Here is a 26278-nt window from a genome sequence, read left to right on the forward strand (position 1 = left end):
TAGCTGTCACACCCATAATCACGCATTACTTAACTTAAACAAGTGAGTTATATAAAAATTCACTCCCCACACAGTTGTCATGGACAAGGAAATAAGCAATAGAGATTAAAACTGTTTTTGGTACCAGGCTGTAAACATGTTAATTCTGCTGTAAAGTTAGACATTTTAATATGAAAGTCTGTGAGGACTGACTATCTTTTGGAGCCAGCCTCCAGTGGCCATTCAAGGAACTGCAGTTTTTGGCACTTGGTGTCGGCATTATTTTTCATCCCTGGAGGTTGGAGCTTGGCTCAGACTGACTTTAGCCACAACCATTTTTAGGGATTGTAGGCAGTGATTTTCCAGTTGAGGCACTGCTTCAAAACCTATTTATTTTTTGTCACTTATGAACATAAAAGGGTCATATTTTACCAAAATCAGTGCAACCAGTGTAATGTATAACAATGCTTCCAGCTATGAAACCAATTATTACGCTGCTTCTTCTGCCTGGATGAAAGTTGCATATACTTTAAGAGGACGTTTTGTGTCTTTTGGCCACCCTCAAGTTTTTAAAAAACTACTGTATTTCATTGACCTTCAGTGGCTGTTTGCACAACTGACCTACAGGCTGTTTGGCTTAGAGTTTAGTATTCATATCATTCCTGGACTGTTTACTGTGGAATTAATGGACCATTGTCTCCCAACTACTGCAGCCAATCGCTAGATGAAACAGACAGCAACTTGCACAATGTCCTTATGGGTGAAACAAAAACTGAAAAAAGTAGCACTTTCTATAAAGGGTTATCGTGCCTAGAGCAAAGAGCAAACGCCTGCAGACAGAAAGTTTAAGTATTCAATGGCTAAAGTCTTCATCAGACACAATACTGCACTGGGAAGCCAGGTTCAGACTGTGCCCTGGCAAGCTCTGCCAAGACAAATAAAACCGTTGATGAATATGTGAAGAATGGATATAACAACGGCTAGTTGAGAGAATAACTGGAATAAAAACAAGCTAACCAGAGACTTAACTGAATTAAATATAACAGACTAATTGAATATAGCAATTGATGGGACTATTTATTAGTGAATGAAATACTGTTAAAAAACCTAGCAAAATATTGGCTTTATGAAGTTGAAACAGTGACTAAAATGGGTTAAAATGGTGGCTACCAGCCACTGCTGTGATCTCTGTCCATTAAACGATGTGTGTGACTCGTGAGTTGTTTGATTTATTGTCCCACAAACATGCAAAACAAGCTGCTATGTTGTCTCTGTCTGTTCTCTCGAGCTTTTGAATACAGGTCACTGAGGTCAGGCTGGCACAAAAAAGACTAAAAAATACCACACAGGTTCCACGGTCAGATGTGAATCTAATGTTGTTAATAAGGCCCAGGTCAATCATTTATTGTTGAATAATGCACGCTGATTGCTCATTTGTACACTTTACATGCCTTGTTTGATTCCATTGTACACTGTAGGTCTAAAAATTATACTTCAATAGAAATTATAGCACTATATGCACAGCACCATTTTGTTAGCCATATTAATTGTTTTAGAATTATCACAATGGCTACAATTATCAATTTTGTATTGAGAAATAAGATAACAGAAGTCCAGTTCCAGCAGTGTCAAAGCAGGGAGGGGCTGGAAGGCGACTGTCCCAGCCTCACAACTATAATCACACTGAATGCAGGCCATTGTTGGAGTTTGTAAAAGCTATGGAGCCACCAGACCATGTAACACTCACCACCCAGCCCCCAGTAGTGGCCTAGATACTGGGGCACTGCACTTTTTCCATGCTCTTCTTCATCTGCTGTTGTGGGGTTTCCACCCTGAGGGAGAGTTTCAAGTGTCATTTGGCTTTCGCTCAAAAGGGAATTACAGCCCCTTTTTTTTAAAGTTGCTAGAGGTAAATCTTCCTCCCACTGTGTTTGAATTGTCCCCCGTGGTCAATAAGAGACACACTATCAACAAGCAGCCATACGGCCATGCAGTCATTAGCCACAGTTTGAGCTAGCGGGTCACTTCAGGAGTTGCTGACAAGAGGGAAATGTGATGATGCAGCACAACAGAACTCATTATCACACAGTGAATTGATAAATAGCATTTTAAAGGCCAATGGGCAATTTAAAGAGCAACTACTACCTGAAAATTACTATCCAATATTTTGTACACAATGGTTAAGTAAATCAAAAGTATTTGTATACAAAAGTTCAAACTCGAGAGTTGCAGTATTATGCCATAGTCGTAGCACTACTTTTTTTTGCCAGTAATTAATTTAGAGGAAAGTAACATGAAGGACATGCAGTCTGTCAGTATTTATAACTTGGTGGCTTAAAATTTATAAAATGCAACTTTATATTGTATAAAACCTGAACCTCACACCCTCTTACTTAAATCTTCTCTTCACTGATGTCGTGCAAAATGAATAGGGTTTGGCATAGCTTATAAAAAGCTATTCACCTGAATGGACTGGAATATTTTTGTGGTTAAAAAAAGGCAGCAGTAATTAATCAAGTGAAATGAAGGTGGCACTACAGGGGGACTGCATCTTTACTGGCAGAGGCTGACATCTTTCCTGTTGCCTTGATTCAGACATTGCAAGCATCTGTGACAAAATGGGTTTTCTCACATAAATTCACTTGACAGAATCTGTTATTCAGCTCTGGTATGCCCTTCTTGTCATCCAGAGTTTGTTATTTGTTTGATCATTTTGTATTCATGCTACACAAATGTGCATTCTTTTATCTCCTGATTTCACTTCATCACTTTTCAAATAACAACCCTATACTGTTAAATGAACAAGACTACCGAAGTCGCACCAAACCAGACTTGATTCTGCTGAAGTAAAGGTGGAAGGTCATGTAGTACACAGCTCGCTGGAAAGCGCTTGGCGTCTTTCTCAAAGAGTCTTTGTTTGGCTGCAGATTCCAGTGACCTTGCTGGACAACGGCAGGGAGAGGGAGTGAGCGAGAGACAAAGAAAAAGAGAGTGAGGTGGCTATCGGGAGAGAGGGAGAAAAGAAAGAGGGAACTGAGGGCAAAAGAGGAGACAGGGGAAGAGAAAAAAGAAGAAAGTGGGTGCTATAGGAAAATGAGAATAAAACATGTGCCTGCAAGATAGAATATTGAGAGAGGGAAACAATAAAAAGTGTGAGCAAGAGAGAGTGAGAAACAGAGGTGTAGTGACAGAGGCATACTGTTGATGAAAACAGATGAGTCGGAGCAGAAAGTCAAGTGAGAGAGGGCTTGAGAAACAGAAGAGAGGAAAGTATGGGCTTTGGGGATAAAGACAAACACCCAGAGACAGCAAGAGGGAAGGTGCTGTTTGTGAATTTGTGTATGTAAAAGAGAAAGGGACAGCATGTGTGTGGAATTGTGTACTGTGTGTGTCTGTGTGTGACAGAGAGAGAGAGAGAGGGCAGGGATGTGCTCGACAAAAGGCTTTTGTTACAGAAGTGGCCATTTTGAATCTTCTCCTGGTTCTGGATAGCTCTACTTCACTGTGTCCCAGCGTAGTTGTTTGGCCTACTTTCTCATTAAGTCTCCACTTGTACGATGACAGCGTTTACTCTGTCGGCCTACTCACTTTTTATGGCAAACATCATCACAATTCCTCCAGACGAGACGCAGCTTGACGCTACACAGATGAAAAGTTTCTCTCCCAAGGACAGAGCATGATCCTATTCGTTCGTCGAGGGTTACACCACTGGTTGTGCATGTTAAAGCCTGTTAGCTACAAACCGCAAACACATTTGATATGTTCCAAACATTTTTCAACAAGAATTGTATTAGATTCCTTGGCATTCAGGTTTTGACCTCAGCTGCACCTTTAATGAAATAAAGAACTGAATTCACTCTTCACTCAGTCTTATAAGTTTGACTTTTTGACAGCATGCCTATATAATGCTCTTCTGCAGCTGTCGTTGACTGTCTTTGAACACCAAAAATTATAATTTCAAAAATGGTCAAAACGGCAAAAGCTTTATCAAGTGAGGGTAAACAACACTGAAAAAAACTAATGGTGGCTAATTGTTCAGTGAGATTGATTAGCTGTGATTGATTAGCTATCTCCAGCAAGTTTTTAGCCATTACACATTGATTTTTATGCGGTATTGACTGGAATGTGTTCGGAGACATTTCAGTTTAGTATGCGATACAATCGTTCAAGTCATTCATAAAGCACAAATGCCAAACATTAAATGGTTCCATCTTCACAAATGTGAGGATTAGTTGATTTTCTCTGTTTTTGTAGGATTGCAACATCAATATTAAGATACAATTCAAATATGTCACCTCGGAAATGTCAGTCCTTAAGATGGCCTTAAATTAATTGACAGAATAATTATAAGACCTAGTCAAATCTACATTGTATTTACACTGTTGGGGGAACTCTTTTAGGAATATTGACTCTTATCAGTGTACTTCATGAAAGTAGTGTTTAATATTTTGCACATTCATTGAATAAAAACACTGTACAATCCCTAATGTGACAAAACGTCAAAAGCATAATGCAGGTTATGAGAGATTGGATTAACAGGATTATATCCACAAAGAGAGACTTCTGCAGCAGCGCTGCTGATCACACAGCTGTAAAGATGAACTACACACACCCACACAACCTTGTTCGTACATTAACAATAAGACAATGAATGGGGCATAACCTCACTTTGCACACACTGCAGTAACATACATACACACAAGTTGTTGTGCATACCTACACAGAAACACAGACCCAGATACAGAAACATCTGCCTTATTGTACAGTGAGTCACAACCTGATTCATCTCCATTGATCTAAACCTTCCCAGTAGCCTCTGAGTCAGTCCTTTTGTTACTTCTCTCTGCGACTCATCTTACATCATTCATAAAGCTGCTTATTCCACTGAGGCATTTCTTTAAAGGAGATTCACTATGTTATACAACTGTGCTGTCAGAGTTTAGATTTTTCACAATCCATCGTACAGAAGTTACCATCTGTTCTGAAGTTAATCACCCCATGAACACTAACCATGCTCATTTGCACACATCCACGCAGTAATAAAAGCATACATGCACACACTTAAGACGCATAGTACTACTGCGAGGTGCTGAACTGTAAATTCAGCTGGGATGAGAGTGAGTCATGGAAACAGCTTAATATTATGGGCTGTCTTTCCCTTGATGTTGCTTGAGCTAATTAAGCCTTGTGCCAAGCTACTCAGGTCTGTTTGAAGTATGCGAGAAACTCACTTTAATGGCTTCATGCTATTCTGTGTTTTCACATTTAATTTGAATATGTTTACAACCGAGGGACCTCAGATTATACAGATAGGGCCTCAGAGCTTAATGTAGACACACTTTCCTGTGGTGAGTTGATTTCCAAATTACTTGGAAAATAAGATCTCCTCCTAAAATTCATCTTTTATTATCTTAACAATGCAGAAAATACAGTCTACAACCAACCACCCATTCGCTTTCAACGTGCTGTTTTCCACTCCATTAGAAATATGCTTGGCTTAAAAGAAACGTAAATTTTTATGCCATCAACAATTTAAATTCATTTTGAAAGGACAGAAGATAATATTCCTGGTTTGATAATCACACAAAACTGTGATTACAAGATCTGTTTTGTGTAATGCTGGCTGTCAGGGACATAAAGCTCATTCTACAGGTGCACTCAGTGGAAGTTGTGTGAAAGAAAATGTGGTGGTGCACACTGACCCCTACTGTTGATGGCATGTTATCACCCTCTTCTGTAGAACACACCCCTGGGCTAAACTGTTGACTGATGTGGGAGCAGCAGGGTCATTCAGTAGCATGTGAAGATGGAGAGGTCACAGTGTTTGTGTTTGTCATTTGTTTAGGATCGGAGTACTGTGCGCATATGCTGCCAATCAGAATCTGAGCTCCCAGGTGAAGAACATACGGAGATTGGTCAACAGCAACATGAGGGACCTGCACACCTTCGCTAATGACACACCAATGGTGAGTCAGTTATTCTATAGTATATTCTATAGAAGATGCAATGAAGCATTATCACTCTGCTTTGTGCCCTGTGGCTCCATCACAATATTATACCATGTTATGAAAGCAGAAAGAGAAATTCACAATGTGTGCGGTCAGTACAAACATGATCATTACTGCATATTGTGTAACAATCCTACAAATGACATTCTATAACAACCACCAATTGGGACAGCAGTTGGTTTGCTGATTATGTGAAAGTACAGCTACTAGTTATGGAAAGTCTTTGCAAGAAAACTAATCTGGGTAAAGCATGAAATAGTGTTTGGCTATGGTTGAATAAAAAGCCCAAATTTCAAATTCACTCAAATAAGAATTGCTTTTGGTATCTCAGGTATTACAGTAAAAGGCAAATGTATAAACCATTGTGTGTGCTTTTTCTGTGTCAGACTGTCACTGTTTCTAGTTATTCCTAAATTATGTAATCCTTTTAAGGTGGGAAAGGAGATTAATTTTCTCACTTTTTGTGCATGTGACAGCAACAAATTTGCTTTTTGAATAATTTCATGACATTTCAGGAGCTCTGGCTTCTCTCACTTTACTTGTGCGTGTTAAAATGGCAGTGTTTTGAGAACAAATATCTGACAACCTCTTCAGTTTTTTAACCATAAGTTTATGAAGACCTGCTTTATAAAAGAATGAAACTGAAATACATGCTGTACCTCAGAGTTCTTGTTGGATTCCATGACGAGAGTAATGAAATCATATTCTTCTGCTTCCATTTGTAAGACTCTGCTCTGCTCTGTTGTGTTTCCTGTTTGCAGCAAATTGATTACCTAATATCCCAGTACGCCACAGCCAAGAACAAAGTCATCTATGACCTAGATAGTAAGTAGACCTCCTCTGTGCCTCTGATAGTGAATTAAGTGGACAGAAACGATTCACTGAGTTCTTGTTCTTGGTTGTATATCACGCTTATTATCTGAATTTACTGTGTCTACTTTCTTTGACTTGTTCTCACAACAGATTTGTGACACAACTAGGTCTAGATAGCTACAGTGGTGACTGTTAGAGACAGTCCCTTGAGTATTCATCCTGAAATAGTACTGAAGGCAGCTCTTTCCTGAAAGTTAAGACCTGCAAAGGCAGTATTAGCAGCAAAAATAATAACTTGGACAATGTTGCTTTTTTCTTTTGTTTATCTGATGCTACGTTCTCTACAGATATAGGTCCATTATTGGGTGGAAGGATACATGATCAGCTGGATAAGGAGGTCCATCCTGCCTTGGACAGAGTGCTCAATATGGCTGGAGGTACATCTGCATATTTTTCATTTCCTCTTTAGCTACACTATGATCATGTTATTGTAGGCGGCAAGCATTTAGTGTCATAGTATCCTGCCTTACTTGCAAATATTGTCAGTTATATAAGGAATAAAACAACTGCGCTTCAAAACAATCTTATAACCCCACAATAATTCCATTATCAGATTATTCCCTACTACGAGTATGCTGTAATATAATTTTAAAACTCTGTAAAGGTTAAATCACATGTTATGGTTGACATATTCTCCTGTGAACAATAACAAGTTTTGGGAATCTAGTTTCAGTCAGTGAGTTAAATAAAAGCAGTAACTTGTAATAATCTTTTTTTCAAATGTTTATATTTTATGCTTTTTTATAAAGTGAAAATCGAGAGAGCCATCAAAGGTAACAGTAACTCAGTAACTGGACAATGACCTACAATCCTTTGTCCCCTGACCTTGTGAACTTTGACACAAGTGTTGCTCCTGTGATTTGTTCCCTTGTGATCTTCCTTTATTCTACTATTATTTAGACCTAGCTGAGTCCTGAGTGATGTCTTAATGAACAGCAACCAATTCATATATTGAAACTGCACTATGCAATGTCTGAGCCCAAGTCCACACATACATGGGTATTTCTTAAAACAGGCTTTTTTTCTTGTTCATTCAGAAAAAAGCCCCATCAATAAATGCACCATTTCAAAAAACATCTCTGTCCATGTGAAAACACAAAAACACAACTGAAGCGCTGTCAAGGACATGCCAAACCAACAGGCAGCTATATAATCCTAACCCTAAAGCCATGCTGGCCAATCAGAAGTCTGAATAATATCTATTTCCTGTAGGCTAGCTGCATTTAGAGGTCTGAAAAATGTAAAATGTTAATGGAAATCCTACTATAGCAAAAGCATGACCGCCGTCAATTTTGCAGCATTGGTGGCAGGGTCTGTGTCATGGGAATGCTGCATTATGTAGCAGGGACCTCCATATGTTAAAAGTCCTGTCGACAAGGTTAACACCAGCACTATTTAGCCACTTCAGCCATTGCACATGTAAACAAAGGAGATAATTACGCACAATCCCTCGTCACAAGCCAACTCAAAGTTTCTGAATATCTTCACCCTTGAAGGAGTTTTCCAAAGGCTCCATTGTCAGTGAGCTAAACTGCATTTGTGTGTGGACAAAAGGCCAAAACACATAGAAAAAGCTACGCTTTGACAAATACCTGTGTACATGTCGACTAGGCATGAGTCTGGTGACTACACATGGCAGATAATTTTGTGTCTTGAATTTCACAATTCAGATTATTAAGTTATGTAAAGTCATTTCAGTTGAGTGCCACTTCTAGTATTAAAAGAAGACAAGAAAATTAAAGAGACTTGTTGATTCACAAGCAGCATGCCCAGACAATTTTTTGCTAGTACTTACCAGATAAATTGTTTTTATGGGCAAACAGAATTAATCTGTTCCTTTTACGCATATAAACAGATATGATTCCTTTTCCATAAAAATTCTTGCCTAGTGCAGTTTTTGGGTTAATATCATCACCAGATCTTGCCAAAAACCCAGCATAGGATCAATCTGTACCTGGACATCTCCCTTTTTACCCCATTGTGTTCCCCCAGCGTGAAGTGAGCATACAAAAGTGATGTGTTTGTGTGGCCAGTCCTGTCACTTTATTTTAAGTCTTTTACCAGAAATTACAGTGCACTCTCATGTAAATGAACTATGAAAGTATTATTTTATGTATTACAACAAGCAGCTGTATATGGATGTTTGACTACATGGGATATACAGGCTTGTTGCACAACAGAAACAAAGGTGAAATAGCAGTCTACAAGCATGCCAATAGTTCAGGTGGTAAAATACCTGATCACCGATTACTGTGAATACAGTTTGTGTTCTTAATGTCTGTGTACTATTGTGTTCCTACTAGGGCTGAGCTGAGGAACCAGAAGGTCTTAGTATTTGGTATGAAAATGTGTTATCAGATGTAAAAACTGTGTGAAAGCTACGGATCAGGAGTCATACTTTGAAAAAAAAAACACTGCATTTTTCACTAAGGCATAAGCAGAAGTGAATATTGTATTTATGCATTTAGCACATAGCATCCATCTGCGTTTTCACTCCCCACGGTTTTGCATCTTTTATACCAATGTTCAAGGATGCCATTGTTGCATTTGCATTCTTTATCCTGTTTAATTTTAAAAGTCTGCTGCAGGCTGCTCTGTGATTGTTAACTAACACTGGCTGTTGTTTCGTGATGCATTCAATTGATGGGGAAATACTTAGTTTATTAACAGCAACAATTTTTAATATAAACTAACAAATTCATTGCATTACTGTTTGGTTATTTTTAGCAGAAAGCAATCCTGTTTGGCAGTCATGTCTAAATTTAGATGGTGGTGATTCACACCAGCATGTGAACACACCACAGACACACTCCGAAATCAAATCCTAATGGGCTTGGATCCGAAATACAGTGTGATATACTCAGCTCAGGCCTAGTCCTTACAATGAGTACATACTTTGTGTCCTGTATGAGTCTCTGTCTTTTGTGTAACATGAGTAAATATTATATAGGCTGTGCCAATTTGTCATACTTTCAAAGACAACTGTTCAATACATGACATACTCCTGCATACTACATACCACTATGCAAGCTAAATCTTCGTGACTGGTAAAAAAAAAAAAAAAAAAAAAGTTATTTGAAATTTTATATGCCCCAGAAATGTTGAAATGACTTTACAGCTGAATAAAATGTATTTTACTGCTCTGAATGAGTGTGCATTTATAGCAATTCAATAAAATTTCCCAGGACATAACTAAAAGATTTTAATAAAATATTCCTGATTCTTTATGTGTCATGTTGCAGCTGAGCTATGCCATCTGGGGCTCATGGAAAAAATCCTTTTCTTACAAGTCCTTCAATTTTTAATTTTAATTCAAATGTATAAGCTAGCTGATGAAAAAACTTTTTCCCAACGTAGTTGAGTAAGACTCCAGCTTTATCAATCAGCTTGACTCATTTGAATTTTAAAACACATCTAAGTTTGCAGTCCAAACGATGGGAATTGTCTTTGGAGGAAAATTATGTCAGGAGGGTTCTTTGCTTTGATTGGCATTCTTCTTTCACATCCTGGCTTTCCCTTCATTACGGCAACTCAATCTACTTACAATCTCATCTGTGGTCTCATTAAATTTAGCCATGCGAGAAACCAAGGAGGCCCTGGAGAACGTCAGTGTGGGTCTGGAGGTCCTCCAGGTAGGAACAGGAAAACTCAACTTCAACCTGAGCCTGGTCCGGACCAGTATCAACCGCACCCTCAACGACCCAGGCTGTCATGACGAGGAGTCAGACGCCACGTCTGCCCAGCTGTGCCGCAACATCCGCCAGTCACTGTTCCAGCTGCAGATCAGCGCCAACTTCACACGGGTACAAAACTGAACGCAGTGCATTCTGATATGTAGCTTACATGCTATGGACACAAATGCAATTCTTTACTCTTTCTATCTTCCCTCATGGTTAAAACTGTGGCTACATAAACTCTGCTTACAATTTAGCTACCTAACGTGAAGACTCAGCTGGAAAAGGTGAACGACGTATTGAGAACGGACCTCAGTGCTATCGTCCAGAGGGTGAGCCTGCACTAGAAATCTATGGATATTCTAACAGTGTTGATATTGTCAGTGTCTCATGTCAGTTCATCTCCAGGAGTTATTAAATGTGCCACAATTTTATTTCAGTGTTACCAACTTTCCTTTAGGTGCCTTGTCTACTTAGTTACTCAGTTATTTCCAGTATTGTACAGTGATAATGCACCTCTCTATTGCACCTCTGTTGTTCTCACTTGGAACCTTAAAGCTTCCAATTTAAAGAAAGCTAGTTTTACTGTTTTGAGTCTTTTGTTTTTAACTGAAATGTTAAAATCAAATGTGATGCAGTATAGTACAGTGTGGTTATTTTAAACATTTCTTAATTGAATTAATACAACAATTATACATTGATACAAAATTACAGATACTGTTACTGTGATAGAAGACAGCTATTTAACAGTTCTTTGAGAAAAAAAAAATTTGCCCCCATGATCCAAAAATTGTCCTTTTCCCCTCACAGGGCTACTCCTCTTTGAACGACACGCCACATATGGTGATTGAACAGACCAGAAGTGTTGTGGAGAGTAAGTGACATTCTACACTTCTTAAAGATTTTTTTCTACATTCCACTCAGTTCATCTAATAAATTCTGCTATGTGTGTTACTACACGAATGGATTAGATAACTCACTGGGATTTTGTTCTCTTAGTGCTCTCTCCATGTCCCTTTTCTTTTTCCGCCTTGTGAGTTTTAGCAAGATTAAGTGGATTTGAAATCTGGATTTGCACTTAAATTTTATTGTAAACATACGACTTAGAATTTAGAATGTTTTCCATCTTTCATCCATGTAGTGTGTCCAGAAACTGGACAAACTGTTAAATACAAACATATTTTTGAGCATCTTTACACAGGCCATTTATTGAAAATGATGGATTAATTGAATGATCTGTCTCGCAGATGTACAGAGTTTGGTCGATGGCATTGGAAAGAACATCAGCAGCTTTTCCAAGGTATTCCCTGTGCAGAGCTGCCTGTCCAACTTCACTATCTTCATCAGCCATGCCCATGCCAAGATTGAGGACCACTACCCAGAAATTGACCAAATGGACTTCTACAGGTACACTGACCTCGTAATATAAACAAAAAACATTACCTACAAACTGTAAAAAGTGTAAATACTTGATACTTGGCAGTCAGCTTCATGCTGTTCGGCTTGACCAGACTCTTTTAAGAAGCTACTGTAAAAGTAATGTGTGCTGTATAAGCTTGCACTAATATCTTGCATTTCTGAAGTATTTGTATCACTTCTACATTAATTCATTAATGCAGTGGAAGGAAACCCAAGATGACATATCACTTATTTAAAAAGCTTTGTATTCCATTTTTCTTTAACCCATTTAGCATATATGTGATGTGCCATACTGAGTAAGTAGGTCAGGCTTCACTGTCTTATTTAAGGACATGGGATGTTGTTGTTGGTATAGGATGATGTTGTCCTATTTGTGTTATTTTAAGGCCACCTTCAGTGAAAGCTCTAACTGTGAAGCTCTGCCGGCTGCTTACAGGTGGATTGGCTGCATTGCTCTTTGCTGCATGGTGGTCCTGGTCCTGGCTTTCAACTACCTGGGCCTGCTTTGTGGCACCCTGGGATACGACAAGCACGCCTCACCAACGACACGAGGCTGCATCTCCAATACAGGAGGAACGATGCTCATGGCGTGAGTCAACTGTCCACATGACAGACTCTGTCAGTCTCAAGATTTAAAACTGAAAAAGATGTTGCTATTAAAAAGGTTTTCAAGCCAATTTGATGATGGCACGCTACACTTTAGGACTACACTACTAGTATTTTTAGCACTACTTGATAGCACGTGAACTACTTCTACTGTTCTATAGCTGCCACTACTGCTGCTACGTCACTACATCACTTCCTGTGCATGCTACAGTACATTTAAAAGGCAAAGAAAACCCGAGCATATAATCAAAATCACGTGACGAGCATTAAAGAGCAAAGTTAACCTCAAGGTGCTTTTGTTAAAGAAGGCTTATGCAAACAAAGTATATGTGATATATCTGAAAAAACTACTGCTACAGCTCCATATCTTATTGTGTGATACTGTGGCTGTACCTGAAGGCCTGTCTATCCTTCTCCACAGTGGCGTTGGATTCAGCTTCATCTTCTCCTGGGTGCTGATGGGAGTGGTGACCACCATCTTCCTGGCTGGAGGAAACATGGAGAAACTTGTTTGTGAACCTTTCCACACTAAAGAAGTCTTCAAGGCAAGTCATGAGTCTGCCTAGAAATTATACAGCTGTTATTTCTCCCTAAAAATGACAAGTATAACTCAAGTAGTATTTTGACTAAAGTTCCATATAGAACAGTACGGACTGTGTATTTAAACCCCTGAATGAGCATCTCTGTCAGACAATTCAAGTTAAGACACTATTCCTCCCTCTGTAGTATTTATTGCATAAAAGTCTGTGTCCCTTGGGTGGGCTCCAGAGCATAGCAGCTGCTCCCAGCTGTGGGTGGCATGCTGTTGTTTGTATTAAGTCTGAATCCTGCAGCAGTTAAACCATCCATAATGTAGAAAATAGAATGTTGCCTCAAGCTTATAGAGCAAACACAAAAAACAGACAATTACTGTCTTTTAAACAAGTGAAATATGCTGTTATTTTAATTAATTTATAGGGCTTTCAGTAATCATCTTAGTCATACTGTATGCACTTGGATTTTATGACTAAACATTAAATCAAACAACTTGTTAAAATTGACACTCTAACAGAATTTTATCCTGTGCCTCCCTATTTTTGTCAGTCAGCTTAATTGCTACTGGAAAAATGATAAGGGGAGTGACATAGCCTCTGCTTTGCAGAATTGGAGTCAAGTTTATTCAATTTTCTGATTGATCCGATTGATGTTCTTTCTGTGAGAATGACTGATCACACATCCTCGACTTGCCAGGTTGTGGACACCCCATATCTGGTCAACCCAGAATGGAAGAACTTCATCCCCGGCTACATGTACAACGACTCCGACCTGGAGCTGACAGCAGAGAGCTTGTACAGGCAATGCAAAACAGATTTTTATGTATTTAGGTGACAGTGTTTTGTCTGCCACCTTTCAGAAGCAATGCTTTTGTGATGATTATTCTTCTCACAGCATACTCCACAACTATCTACTCTGCATTTTCTGTTTACATTTTGCAGTAAGACAAACCATTTATTCAATTATAGGCTGAAGAATTACTGGATGATGCAGTTTTTCACATTTTGCTCAAATTTTTGTTTCGGTGCAGGCTTTGGGTCAGACATCAATCAAGCAAATGAATATTTTATTTTCACTGATGAGGATGCAAATGAGCGAAAGACTTGGTATTAGCCTTGAGTAGCTAATTAGCTTCATTTTTCTACGCTATCAATGCTGCTTTGCTTTTGCCTCTTTCTCAGTGATTACATCAGCTTTCATCATCTCCCTCCAGTGAGAAGCTGCATATCTTCAGTAACTGGGATGGTAGATACGTAGTCATAATATTTCCAAATAGAACAATGTTGCTTCAACAAATCTTGGCCCATTCAAAAGCAAACAGTGCTAATACTGTGTATATTATGTGAGTCTATATGGCATGTGGCTGCCTAAATGTTATCATGGAACATTAATCTTTGACATATTGGCAAATATTCCAGGCTTTTGAGGGAACATTACACTGTTTTCTCTCAAGGAACATGTCAGTGTGTCATGTACTTCCAGTCAATTTCACTTGGTGGCAGCAAATATTTTCCCTGTGAAACTTTTAAGCTGACATTTCTTCTCTTCCTTTTTCTCTGTTATATTTGTGTGTATCTGTTTGTATGTGTCACTTTCTTAGTACTTGCAAAGAGAACAAGGGCATCTACTCAGCCATGCGTCTGGACAAAGTCTTCAATATCTCCTCTTTCTTGAACACTACAGTGGTCAGTAAACTTACAACAACAATTAGTAACGTAATGTATTGTGACAAATGTATATGTATTGATTTGTTCCTTTAACCAATTGTGGAACCTAAATAACTAAAATTAAACTTACTACAAAACACTCTGAATGCTTAGTGGAAAAAAATGAAGTTAATCATTAATATGCTTTAAAAAAACATATGGGATAATGGACGTTAAGCTAGGTTGTGGTGCTATCCTTTATAACTAATCAAAGATACAATTTACAATTTTGTAAGTTCTGTTGTCACTTATATGTCAGAGCCGAATGTACAGACAAAATACTAATAGGCATTTTGCTGACACCTCAATACAATTATTTTATTAAAATATACAGTCAGTAAGGGAGCTCTGTATGTGTATTTCATGTTGTAACTCTACTCTGTAGTATTCTTCATAAAACCTTATTATGGGTAGTTAATACACGATAATTTAATTTTCACACCATGGTATGCAAATTGGACATTTAAGCTAACAGTGACAAAGTTTCCAGAAATCTCCTTACTTGGCTGAAAAAGTGTGTGCAGACAGCCAATAGCTTTAACATGCCTCAGCCCTTACCTCAGTGTATGCCTGGGGCATTACATTGATGTAAGTTTCTATTTATTTTTGAGCCTGAACCAGCCACTTCTGCCTGCCTGACACATTCAGTACTTTCCTGCCAGTTGGCAGGACTGTCTTGGCTGGTTTTAGCCAACAGCTGATACATCCCATGCTGTGTCTGCTTCTGCAAGTTGGTAATTTGTCTTCATTTAATACTCACACACTGACACCCTACCTGACTAAATTTCAGTAAAACAGCACATTGGTCAGGTATTTTATCACTTGTACAAGCTACAGTTACAAATATTACGAAATGATAAGGCTCTCTTTATACATTAAAAAATGCAATGCTAAGTTGGATCTTTGCTGCCTGAAACTTTTCAAATTGTGAATACGTCAAGATTCATTCCACATCTCAATGTCCCCATCTTTTTATTCTGTGTAATGTTATGCTTTTTTATTCCCATGGTGAAATATGAGTACTATCAGTTCACTGTGAAAATAAAGACATTGGCCGAATTCTCCAGTGACCAGTAATTTCATACGTTACTCCTCAGAAATGGTGCATCAGCTTGATGGTACTTTAGTGTCACTTTTGGCAACATTATCATAAAATATTAATCATACCAACTTAGCATCGTATTATCTTGGTCTTTGAGGGAAAACTTTTGACTTCAGTATACTGTAAACCAGAAATATAATTTATTCTAGTTTGTCACTTGTCACTATATTATCTGTTCCATAATAAGGAAACTGTAAAAACACATATCTGTACATCATCTTATGGTACTTACAAGAAATTCAGAAACCAAAATCATGTAGGGTAGGCCCTCCATGAGTAGTATGCTGAAGGATTTGGAGCTCCTTAGGCAGATGTGTGTTGTATTTCTGCTCAGGGGTTGCAGTTATTAGACAGTGTCCATTCATTGATTCCACCTAGATCCATGAAGTGGAACAGGGTTGTCTCGAAGTCAGATGTGGCACATCACCTGCAAAGACAATGCCACATTAGTTTCATAATACTCAATCTAGACTTGAATTGCTCAGAATAAACTTTGTAAAAACCTTCAGGTCTTCTGCATTGTTGGCCAATTCCTCATAGCGTCAAAATCCAGTTTTACTTGCTGACAATCAACGCTTAGAACAGTTTTAGCTGTCTATACAACACAAAGATAGCCAACAACTAGCATCAGCCATTACCCAGCTAGCATTTTGGATCTACGTTTCCTTACGGCTAATGTTGTGCTAGCGTTTTTCAGCTAATGGAGCTTGCCTAACAACGCCCCTTCTTATTCGGAGATAACGTCAACTAAACTACCTAGCCATATAAGTATGGTAAACAGTGTTATGGTAAAATATGCTAACATTTTAAGGTAGCGTTTAGATACTATATAAAACTATGTACTGACAACTAATATCTCTCCCCAGTGACTAGTGTTTATGCTAGCTCACTCACGTACTACAGGTGCTGAGCGACTCTCTGAAGTAACGTCAATTCAGAAGCTACTGCGTCGTAGTACACCTTTCAACTGATTGGTTTATCAATAGCAGAGAGGCCATTGGTTGGGGGTTGTCCAATCAGATTCCTTGCAGGCGTGGCACTTGCGTATCAAACCTATCCGTTAAATCTGATTTTCGACACACAAGCACAGAAATTAGAAATAATTTTGGAAAATAGAAGATATATTTTTAATCAGTAGCAGTAATGTTACATTAGATGTCTGTCTGTACTTGTACTGTGTTATGATTCTGGGTGTGTTGATGTCTTTCTTAATTGAAAATTATGATTCCAGCATAAAGCATATAAAGTTTTATGCTTAAAAATGCTGTCATTGGATTCAGGACAGCTAAACTCTAAACTGGATTTAATTCAAATGATTTTCACCCCTCTGAAAGACGAAAGAAGTTTTTTTTTTTTTTTCTTTGTTTGAAAAACAATCTTTGTATGCTCAGTAGAATAACTTAATATGTGGGACACTTTTTATTCTTCTGGGAAATCCAACCCATCCTCTTAGGAACAAACAACTTTACTGCCAACATTTTTTGTTGTGTTCTCTTTATGTTGCCACAAAAAAGCGTATGTTTTCATTTTTGCTGGTGGAATTGCATATTGCTATTCATGACACCCTTTTTGAAAATCATATTTGCCAACCTATGCCTGAGATGGGAAAAAATAAATGCTAAATAATATTACAAACTATTTTATACACACTGGCACATGTGTCTGCCCTGTAGGAAAAAGTTGATTTGTATAGTACCCTTGAACAACAAGGCAATACAAAGTGCTTTACAAAAGACATAGAAGGCCTAAGACAAGATATTAAGGAAACACAAAATACTAAAAGGAATTTGACTTTGTGCAGAAGTACATTAACAGGGCCTGTAATTTACAATAGAAACAAAGATAAACTGTCCAAACAAACAACATCAATGACTACCATTCTAGGATATGTGGACTTCTACCCAAACCACATTTTTAAGATTTGGTCACTCTAGTGCCAACATTTGTTTTGCATTTTTGTTGGCCTTTAATTATGTCAACAGCTTTTATGTACACTTACAGAAATTCCCTCTTTTTGCTATCTAAAGACTTGAACTGTGATTAATAACCAAGCTTTTCTAGCATAACTTGAGGGGGAAATTGTGGTGAGCCATATGGCTGTATACTGTGAAGCTCCAAGATAACCATAGAACCTTTAAAGCATTTAGCAGCAATAGAATAAATCCTAATACTGTATTTAAGTCAACAATCAAGCTGCAGTGTTTTATCTCCAGGCCTTACAAAACCTATGGCTGTACCTTTTTCATGTTTACAGTTTACGAAGGATGTGGTGAGTCAGCTGAACAGTTTAAAGATCGACCTGAGGGGTATAATCCTGTTAGAGGCCGAGGGGAAACAGAACCTCCTGGACTTCTCCGAAGCAGGGCTGTCAGAAATCAACTATGCAGACTACCTGGAAGAGGTGACACACTCACACCCATCCAGAAACAAACAAAATACATGCAGACACATCTGAGTGAGCAGAGCCAAAAGTATGAAGTGACAAACACACAACTGCAAACAGGACACACTAAAACTGTGCATGAATGGAAACTTAAAGGGACACGCACACAAATTCAGAAAAAGAACAAATGAGCTGAAAACACAAGGACAGACAAATACATACATTTAGTAAGTAAATATGATCTGAGTAAAAATGATAGAATAAAGGCGAAATTAATGTTTGTGATATTTTAGGGTGAAGTGAACCAGTTAGATAGGTCATCAGGTTATGTTAGTTCTCTAAATATCAGTTCATTAGTGAAAGATCAGTGTAAATATTGATTATAGATTGTTTTATACATAAACTAATATTATTGTATTACAGTTGTACTTTAATGGTATGTTACCAGAAATAGCTTGGTTCCTTAGGCTTGGTTAAACAGCCTCCTCCCTGGCTGTCAGTTAACATACAGCAGGCAGCTGTGCTTTACCTAATAAGAGCTGCGACATGACACAGTACACTGTGTTCTGTTGAGGACCACTGAAGCTCAGTTATCCAAAAGGACCCCTGCCAAGGCAAAGAGTATGTAGGAACAAGCTGGGACTTGGCATTCCCTGTCTTCTCCAACACTACCTGTCAGGTTCACTTAGATTTATTTCCTGAGAGAGAGAGAGAGTGAAAAAGAAAAAGCTTTAAGGAGTCCGTTCAAGTGTACCACCTGTCCTGATATACACACACACTCTCCAAAAGTCAAATAAGATGTTTTATGTCCAACAAATGGTTCCTGCTCTGCTCTTTTTTGCACTTTTTTTTTTGCACAGGCTCTAAGTTAAAATCTCAGAAGCACTCGTGAAATTTTGCTGGTTTCTAACCACTTAATTTAACTGAATCAATTAAGATCTGCGGCTAAAAAGTCCAGTTTGATCTCGGCCATCAATTAAGGGACCGGTGTGTAAGATTTTGGAGGAAATATGGCAGAAATGGAATATAATATTCACAATTATGTTTTCATTAGTGTATAATCATCTGAAAATAAGAATTGTTGTGTTTTCGTTACTTTACAACCTTTTCATATCTACATATGGAAAGTGTTTTCCTCCACAGAGCCTGTCATGTTAAGTTAAATGTGTACTAACAGCAGCAACACAATGAACAATGAATAATGGAAGGCAGTCATTGAAAAAAATACACTTAAAAGTAATCTGAGTACTTTCCCCCAACATAACTATTGAGAGAAGACTGTTTACATCATATATTTTTTTTCTCTTTTTATCTGCTTATCTTCAGGTCAACAAAGGAGTCACTGTGGTGGACCTGCTCTCATTTGCCAGAGAGCTGGAGGCCCAGACAGACCTCATGGTAAGAACACGCTGGTGCTGCTTCTGGCTGATATATACAAGCATCAAGTCTGCGCAGTTTCACAGTGTTCCCTCAGTTCACAGGCACATACACTAATTTGATTACTGTATTTATTTACATTGCCATGGGAGCACTTTGGTGGATTTGGGTGTCCTTAGTCTCCAGCCTTGGTGTTCCTTCGTCCAAAACATAACAGCTCGGCCTAAATACAGAGAGTCTGTTGGAGGAGTCTGGCTGCTCTGCCATGCCTTCTGGGGGTTTCAGGAAGGCAACACAACACATTTATTCACCTGTAAATGGAGAGTCCTGTAGGGTCCTCCAGAACAATGGAGCTCACAGTAGGTGGATGTCAAAAAAATCTGTTATTGCATCAAAGATGCTACGTGCAGCCTGTGCTACTCACATTAAAACCAAATTTCCCATTAACTACGGCCTTTTGAAGTGTGAAGTTCCTGCACCTGATTCCTCTCCATGACTCTTCTGATAAAAGAGGAGTTGGACTGTTGGACACAAGAGAAATACATTTACTGCTATTGGCCAGAAAGGAAACAAAAAGCTCAAAGTCTCTGATATGACTTGTTTAGTAATTTATAAGCTTAAATTTCTGTCAGTGCTTTGATAAATGATATTTCACCAAACTTGCTTGTTTCCCTGCCTGTGTGTGTTTCAGCCCAGAGGCGCTCTGCAGACCGCTCTGAAAGGCCATGTCGGCACTCTGCGGCAGATCCACAGTCAGCAGATCCTCCCCATGGAGCAGGCCATGGTAATGCCCCACTGTGTCTCTGTGTTCAGTCCAGATATTCATGCCTGGCTGGACTCTTGGTTTTTGTTTGGATTTTATGTCTAGTCATCCCCTAACAGGAAACTTCCACCATAAACCACTTAAACACTATGAAAAACGTCTGTATTTTGCATTCATTTGGTTACTGAGAAAACATGAACTGGCGTTGCATCAGGATAAAAATATTCGCAGCAGAACATTATACAAAGAGTTTTCCTTTTCTATTTTTATGACTTAATATTTGTCCGTCTGGCTGTCGGACAAAAGCCCGGCATAAAAGAGCCATAGACCAGTGTTGTCGGCCACAGTGGCCTTAAAAGACCTGAGAGCAATGCAGCCTCGGGACATGCTGCGTTTGACTGAAAATGCTTTCTCTTATGAAAAATTCCAGCTCTTGTTTACTTGTCTATGTTTGCTAGAAGTGCAAGCAAATTCAGTTCACCCTCACCTGTTATTCATTGGGAGGCTGCTTAAAGGCCAGAATATCTATATATGTATATCTGAATATCTTATTTATCTTCTATGTCACACTTTTTCACCAATAAAAAAACAGTGATGTGATTATTGTGATTGCAGCTTTTTGTGCTGCCCCCAAGTGGCCAAAAATTCAACAAATGCAGGTTTGAGGAAAGTCAGCGCTCAGAAGAAAAGGTTTATCGGGCAATGGTTGTGATGCACTATGGTGTAGGTGTGTGTCAGAGCTGCAGTCGCAGCAATTGGTTTGTTATCCTTGTGCTAATGTCTGTTTAAAAGAATGGTGTCATCCTTGACAGAGAAAATATATTTCAGTATTTCATTTAGCATCATCAAAAGCAGAATGTTTCTGACCCTCAGGCGTGTGTCATCAAACATGTCATGTCTGTGAAGAACAAATTAAATATTCATTTTTTTTCTCTGTCAAAGGCAATGCCGTCCTTTTGAATAACACCGAGGCTGTACAGCTACTAGCATTTCACACAAGCAGTGATGCACTTCAACATGTTTACAACAGCTTTTTAAAAATGTTTTTCTTTGTTTTTTTTTAACTTTATCCACTTTCAACTACAAGAAATATGTTAGAGCGAGGGTAAGCAGAAATGTGTCCATCCTGTGTATTTAGTGTCCTCATTCATTATTTGGAACATTGAGAGAGATATTTTATCTCACAGATGACATATAGTCTGAGAAAATATATCTCATTTTGGGTGGTATTGTATGATATTGTGTGTGTGTTCTTGTATTTACATATACATAAAAATCATATTCTCCATGGAGTTGAACATGAAGGGATTTGTGCCAAAATATGACAAAATATCCACTTTAGGAAAAGAAACTACTTTGATTACTTTGATTCAGTCCTTAATTTGTCAACAACTCTGTCCTTTCCATTACTGGTGGGAAAAACCACCAATTGTAACATATGATGTATGTAACAATTGGATCACAAAAGTAAATGAATAAATTATTTATTTTACATTATGGATATTTAATTTTGGTACAAAAATCCTGTGCATGCGTGGACTGAAGGCAGAAAATTGTTCATCAAGTGTCAGTTTTGTTCTTGCCTGGTCTCCATTTGTGTTTAACTGGCGTGTGTTTCCAGGTGTTGAAATGACTCCTGACTCTATCCCCTGACCTCTGATGTTGCTGATGTTAATTTGTGCTCTTTATTTCCTTTTTAAAGAGCGCGTTGAACCAGAGTATGAGGTTCCTGGAGAGAACAGCCTCAGACCTGCCTGTAAGTAAACCAGCCCCAGCAGTCTGAATCTGAAATGTAGGCTTAGATTTGGGGTTAAATTGATCACAATTTCTTCTTTGCAGAACAAAGTCTTAGCAGTTCTTGATGCCATTGAAGCAGCCCAGTACCTCATCTCCCAGAATGCTACACATTTAATCAACCTGGTAACTGAAAGTTCACTTGCTTTGTTTATATTCTCACTTTGTAAATGGTCTGTAACTCACATTATGTCTTGATTGTCCTCAGGAAACAGGGAAATTCACAGCGACCATTGTTGGCTACTTCCATCAGTACATAGAGTGGGTCAAAACATCTGTAAGTGTTGGACTTGCTAACTTGCTGAAGCGTGTGTGATTCTCACTTTCACTGCAGCTCCTAAGTGTTGACTTATATGTTCAGTCCAAGATTCATTTTTTGTCCAAACCAAGCACCAGTGGAATATAGAGAGTTGTGTACTGGCAGAAAGACCTTCGCATGTTACATAAGAGCTGAGGAGTAAATATAGAGAAGACAAATATAACAATTACAACCTCTATAAATTTGAGGAATTTGCTTTGTGGCACATTGGTTTCTTCTGCAGTTAACTTAAGGAATTCAAAACAAAGTTTAAAAAAAAGCCTGAAGCTGTTTTGTTGATCTTAGGGTCAATAGAACATTTTTATTTTATTCCTAATTTTTTATGTTCTTTTCTAAGAACTCTTAAAGTACCGCTTTCAAAAACTAGCATGGTAACACAACAGGATTTCACACTATTAAGCAGGAACACAATTGAACATACAGGATAAAAGGATGGTGATACCTGAAAAACCTGAAAGTGTGCCGACGTTTACTGTTTATATCTTGCTCTCTGTAGTTGGCCATGGAGGTTGCACCATGCAAGCCCTTCAGCAACATGGTGGACACGGCGGAAATCATTGCCTGCAGTTTCTTGGTTGACTCCATGGTAATTATAAAGGGATAATAATACAGATACAGGGAAATAAACCCCATTTAAACAGGGTTAGGAATGTATTTTAAAAGGCTCGAGTGGTTAGCTGTAGACACATGTCACTTCTGTTTGTCACGGACAGTATGAAACAAGTTTTTGTTTGCAAGGCTTGCAGCTAGTGATCTATTTTTTGGATTAATAAATCAATAATTTGGAATATTAAATGTCAGATGTGGTGGCATCTTTCCATTAACATGTATTGTCCGAACAACAGCCTGAAGCCCAAAAATATTTAATGTACTCTCACAAAAAACCAAAGAAAAGGACCTGGAACTTTTTGCCATGAAAATGAATTCAATGTTTAATAGATTCTCAAAATACTTACCTCCATTAACCGATTGACCAATCGATTGACCGATCGGTAAATGGACTAATCGTTTCAGCTCTAATTGCTTGTTTTTTCCACAGAACACATTCTGGATGGGCCTGGGCTGCAGCACTCTCTTCCTGCTCCCGAGCATCATCCTAGCAGTGAAACTAGCCAAGTACTACCGCAGGATGGACACAGAGGATGTTTACGATGAGTGAGTACTCTGCTACTTCTTTACAACTGCATACATACGTTTATTTTGTAGTTTATACTTCGTAGAATGAGATGTGATAGCCTTGTATAATGCCGTGAATGGTTGCAGGACAGCCTTCTTTTGCTCAAGCTTCTTCTTCTGCAAGTCATATTTAGCTAAGCTGCAAATCATGAGGAGGACTTTTCAGTTTGCTAACTTACTTACTCAAGGATTTAATATCATTTGATAGCACAGATTCTTTTAATTTTACCACTAGAATAAACTAAGTTTTAGGTGCAGCCTTTTAGGTGGTTCTTTTTTGTCTACTGGTTTATTTTCTCCTCCCTTCTCTCTTCCTTGTAGTTCCTCTGTTTCTGGGACTTGGCATTTTACTTTGTGATAACCATTTCTACTATTTCCATCTTCCATATCCTTTATTTTTTGTGTCATTCCTCTCTGTCTCAAGCACTCGGCACTTTACAAGGAACATTGAGGCACTGGTCCATTTACATTTCTCCTTCATGAACCTTTTGCTCAGCCTCACTGGACTCATTCAATCACGGCTTTGCACAAATACAACCCAGTGTCTCGATCAGTGGCGTCTCTCGTCATGCGATCTGTGCTGGATTACAGACAGCTTTCTGCTGAATTTTTGTCGCTGAACATTCAATGACATTTTTATTTGTGTGTGTGTGTGTCTTTATAGCATTGAGACAATTCCCATGAAAACGTAAGACATTTTACCCACCTCCCTTTCCTCTCTATCACTCTGTGCTTTTCTCTGGATCTTGTACATAGAATTGTTTACTAAATTCTTGGTGCTGGTTTACGTTTTTAAGCTTGGAATTGCTCTTATGGGTGGATGGTGTGGCTTCTTGTCGTGTGCTACCTTTGAAAAGTGCCCCTTACCTTTCATGAAGGGCTCTTGCAATCATTACCTTACAAGTCCACCTGTTTTTTGTAAGTTATAGTGTAAATACAAAAAAAAAATAAAGAACAAAACACTATGATTTATACTCCAAAAAAGATTTATCTCCTAACATTCTTGAAAAGTTTGACTACTCAACAACAGCATTTTTACTCCAAAAGTGTGATTAGCATGCCATGTGTCTCACATTACATTTTTCATCCCTCTTTATTTATTTATTTATTTATTTTATAATATTTTGTTTTCAGTATGGAAATTGGTAATAATGGTTATCATAGTGAGCCCTCACAAGGTATCCCAAATCCTATGATGACAAGGTAAACGTTGTTGTAATCCTGTTACTGCATGTTGTGGGAGGTGGAGGCATGTCTGGGGAAGTGGGTGCTTTTTTACAAGCAAAATGACGTGGCTGGACACAGTGCATGCCTTTGAGGGGGTTGATTCATTGCACACACACTCAAACAAACACCCACAGACACGCATACCAGTGTATGGAGGTCAGCAATTTCAACAATAATGGGAAAGCTGACAAGTAATGGTAGCTTTAATTAGAAAAACATCTAATATGACATATTGTGTGTGTGTGTGTTTTTTTTTATTAAGGTTTGGTACCACTCTCATATCTGTGTGTAAAGTCTGGAGCTAGAGCCAAGAGGCAGCTAGCTTAGTGCAGCATAAAGACTGGAAACAAGTGTGTGTTCTGTCTAAAATGAAACAATCTGCTGACTAACTACCTCTTGAGCTCACATATTAAGAGTATGTGAGCGGCCTCTTGTTACAAACAGCTAGTCACAACGACTGTGGCGTCCTGTTGTTCGTCAAGAAAGTGTTTTCAGCACGAAACTTCAAACTTGGTTCCCTGATTATGAATCCTACTGACTTTGGTGATCCTCTGAGCTTCACCATTAAGTTCACATTCGTGGTTTTTAACTAAATGTCTGCCATGAAATTTGCGGCACACAGTCATACACCTCTCAGGATGAACTGCTACAAGTTTGGTGATCCTGACTTTTCACGTCATACCATTGTCAAGACAAAATGTTCATTTCGCCAAAACTTTGCTTTGTGACCAGGTCAAAAAGTAGTAGACTTAAGTGTATAAGAACTGTAATGTAAGTATAGAAAAGTTAATACAGTAGACTTTTACTTTTTGTGCTTAATTTAAAGTATGCTTGACCTAAACCTTTAAAAGTGTACTTCTAAATAGATGTCATTAAGTTCTAGTTAAATATATTAAAAATAAATATACTTCTGCAATAGTTGTGAGTGGTATTTCAAAGTACTTGAGTGTTTCATAAATTGTACTAAAGTGTACTTTTAAAATGTGTACTGAATTCCAAATAATTTTATCAGTAATAAAGTGTATTTATGAAAAGTATAAGCACTTAATTTTCACTTAATCTTCAGTATATTTCCAATACATCGGTAATATAATACAGTTGTACTGCAGGTGTGTCTTGAACACTCATGAAACATGATTTTCACAGCTGTATGTTTGCAAAAAGTTGTGCCAATTTAGCAACTATTTAAACGTAGTATACTCAAGTATTACTCAAGTGGTACTCAAGAACTACACTTAAGTATACTTGAAGGCAACAAAAATACAATACTTAGTGCATTCTTTAAAAAGTAGAATTTAAGTCAAGTATTTTTTCACCTGGGAATCTGCAAGACCAACG

The 26278-nt window shown here is 38.2% G+C and overlaps 1 protein-coding gene across 1 annotated transcript in view; it reads left to right on the plus strand.

Annotated features, from left to right (window-relative positions):
- The window catches only part of prom1a (prominin 1a), a 77268-nt gene that overhangs the window by 44825 nt on the left and 6165 nt on the right, over positions 1-26278 (plus strand). The window contains exons 5-27 of the mRNA XM_041943777.1: positions 5825-5945; positions 6749-6812; positions 7148-7237; positions 7610-7633; positions 10434-10663; positions 10792-10866; positions 11345-11408; positions 11782-11941; positions 12390-12542; positions 12981-13104; positions 13790-13893; positions 14694-14778; positions 18156-18302; positions 19611-19682; positions 20353-20445; positions 21512-21529; positions 22127-22180; positions 22264-22344; positions 22427-22495; positions 23034-23123; positions 23577-23692; positions 24378-24401; positions 24848-24916. Of these exons, the coding sequence (XP_041799711.1) occupies positions 5825-5945; positions 6749-6812; positions 7148-7237; positions 7610-7633; positions 10434-10663; positions 10792-10866; positions 11345-11408; positions 11782-11941; positions 12390-12542; positions 12981-13104; positions 13790-13893; positions 14694-14778; positions 18156-18302; positions 19611-19682; positions 20353-20445; positions 21512-21529; positions 22127-22180; positions 22264-22344; positions 22427-22495; positions 23034-23123; positions 23577-23692; positions 24378-24401; positions 24848-24916 (2127 nt within the window). The remainder of the gene's footprint in view (positions 1-5824; positions 5946-6748; positions 6813-7147; positions 7238-7609; positions 7634-10433; positions 10664-10791; positions 10867-11344; positions 11409-11781; positions 11942-12389; positions 12543-12980; positions 13105-13789; positions 13894-14693; positions 14779-18155; positions 18303-19610; positions 19683-20352; positions 20446-21511; positions 21530-22126; positions 22181-22263; positions 22345-22426; positions 22496-23033; positions 23124-23576; positions 23693-24377; positions 24402-24847; positions 24917-26278) is intronic.

This window comes from Chelmon rostratus, chromosome 9 (assembly GCF_017976325.1).
Source record: "Chelmon rostratus isolate fCheRos1 chromosome 9, fCheRos1.pri, whole genome shotgun sequence".
In the NCBI taxonomy this organism is placed as follows: Eukaryota; Metazoa; Chordata; class Actinopteri; order Chaetodontiformes; family Chaetodontidae; genus Chelmon; species Chelmon rostratus.